General features: G+C 36.1%; 1 protein-coding gene and 1 long non-coding RNA gene across 2 annotated transcripts in view; one reads left to right on the top strand and one right to left on the bottom strand.

The window, feature by feature from the left end:
* Positions 1-267, bottom strand: part of PNPT1 (polyribonucleotide nucleotidyltransferase 1) — a 16141-nt gene extending 15874 nt beyond the window's left edge. The window contains exon 1 of the mRNA XM_018077581.2: positions 18-267. Coding sequence (XP_017933070.1) covers positions 18-256 — 239 coding nt within the window. The 5' untranslated portion in view covers positions 257-267. The remainder of the gene's footprint in view (positions 1-17) is intronic.
* Positions 19-1754, top strand: LOC108640590. Its single transcript, XR_001921287.2, has 3 exons — positions 19-167; positions 1298-1392; positions 1616-1754. It is a non-coding gene; the product is annotated as an uncharacterized LOC108640590 (long non-coding RNA).
* The last annotated feature ends 298 nt before the right edge of the window (positions 1755-2052 follow it).

The raw sequence follows: 2052 nt of genomic DNA, 5'->3' as shown, positions 1-2052 counted from the left end.
TTCTTAAAGTGACTAACCTTACAGTTGTATTAGTTATAGATCCCAGAGCACAGTCTGGAAATGGGAGTGTGGCAACACAGCATCCAGAGATGCCAAATCCAAGATCAGGCTCCTGTCCAGCTGCTGAAGAGGCTCCTCCATCAGACCATTCCTCACTTTCCTCCTCGGTAAGGCAAGAAGAGGAATTTTTAAAACACGAACACCAAAGTATTTTCCTAAGTGCACAAGGAGGGTTAAGACAGTTGACATCCCTCATCACAGACTTGTGCTGTTACATGCTCAGAGAGCACCAGAATGTCACTCGGGGGACAATAGCTTTGTTCTTTCATTAATTATTCCTCAGTGGAATGCAAAATAAATTATTAATTAGCATTATTTATGTTATTTATGTGGAGATCTGATCACAGCAACAGTAAGATAGATCCATGTGGGATTAAATTAACATTAATTGTCACACATCACTTTAAACTCATCTGCCATCTGGAGTTAAAGATTTAAATTTTGACAAATACTTAATAAAAAAACCCCTTAATTACTTACTACTCTTTTATTTCAAATGCTATTTTGATATTGCTTCTTGTCTCACTAATCTTTTCTATTTACTTAACTGAATTTTTCTGTTAAAGTTGCATTTACAGGAAACAGATTCACTGGCTGGTAGAACAGTCCAAGCAATAATTTTTCTTTTGTGCCCACATGTTTCTTATCTTTTTGGCAGGACACAAAAGAGAGAGATAAAACAACCAGAAACTTGGGATTTGGCTTGGGCATAAGGGCTGTTAACTTTGTCCACACTCAGAATTCATTGGTACAGTTTTATTGGGTACAAAAATATATTGGCAAAGCAAGAATGTTCCCAGAGTTTTCCCAAATTCACATTCACTTTACTGCTGACAAACAGATGATTGCTTGGAAAGTTTTTATGTCATTATTACTCATTAAAATTGCTCTTCTCTAGCTCATGGCAAATGATACTGGCACATTGTCTCAATAATTTATATGTAAAAGTGACAGAAGTGAGTGGGACAGAATGTCATCAGCAGTTCTACACAGCCAGAACTTGTATTCTGACCTTGGAATTCTATAGCTGAGATGCTGTCTGGTTATAAAAAAAAAAAATTAAAAAAAAAAATCCAGAACAACATAAAATATTTTTCAGATTATGCTTTTAAAAATAATGATTAACCTTTGTATTTTTTTTTATTTGAACATGAACCCTTAAAAGGGTTAAATTGTTCACAGACAACAGTAAACATTGAAAATAGATCTTTTGACTTAAAACAGAATGATTAAGTAGCTTTTTCCACACCCACCAAAGTGAGAAGTGAATGTTCCATCACTGTCATGGACTCACAACTTGTGGCCACACCACTGTAACAGGAACAGGATAAGGTAAGAGGCAGCAAATAAAACTAATGTTTAACCTAATAGAAACAGCAAAATTATGATTGATTTATTAAGAAAGAGTTGCATTTTATTTCCCTCTTCATTAAATTTTTCCTCTGGTATTTTCCCCTTCCTAGATCCACATTCAGTTTAATGATAGATATATTATCCTGTTTCTTGTCCCATTCAGAAGGACACCTACAGCACACGTTCTGTTTCCACTGATTAGGGATTTGTACTTATCTGGCCAAGCTTTTCCATTCGGAAGCAAGAGGAATCAGCTGGAAATTCAAACAACAGACCCAAAGCAAACCACAAATGAGTCCAGCCCAATGGAAGCACCTGCAGTGATTTAACATAAAAATCTTGAGCCTGCCAAGAACTTTTAAAGTCCATCCTCAGTATGTCTTTTTTTTTTTTTTTCTTGTAAAATGAGATTTCAGAGTAGGGATTTATTTACTGTATTTGGTAACTTAACCTCCATAATAATGTATAAATGCAGATTTCTTCTCAGAAAACCCTGCTAGAACCATTTTAAAGTCTCCCAGGTCACACAAAGCCCATGAATTTCTCCTGGAGACATTTGCTCTGAGGAGCAGTTGAGGAAAACACTGACTTCACCAGGTTCCTTCTGCCCTTGGAAGCACCCAAAGCTTGGATGTGGAT

Source organism: Manacus vitellinus, unplaced genomic scaffold, assembly GCF_001715985.3.
Source record: "Manacus vitellinus isolate BGI_N305 unplaced genomic scaffold, ASM171598v3 scaffold_38_pilon, whole genome shotgun sequence".
In the NCBI taxonomy this organism is placed as follows: Eukaryota; Metazoa; Chordata; class Aves; order Passeriformes; family Pipridae; genus Manacus; species Manacus vitellinus.
The sequence above is the reverse complement of the archived record's forward strand: the minus strand, read 5'-3'. Positions and strand labels throughout refer to the sequence as shown.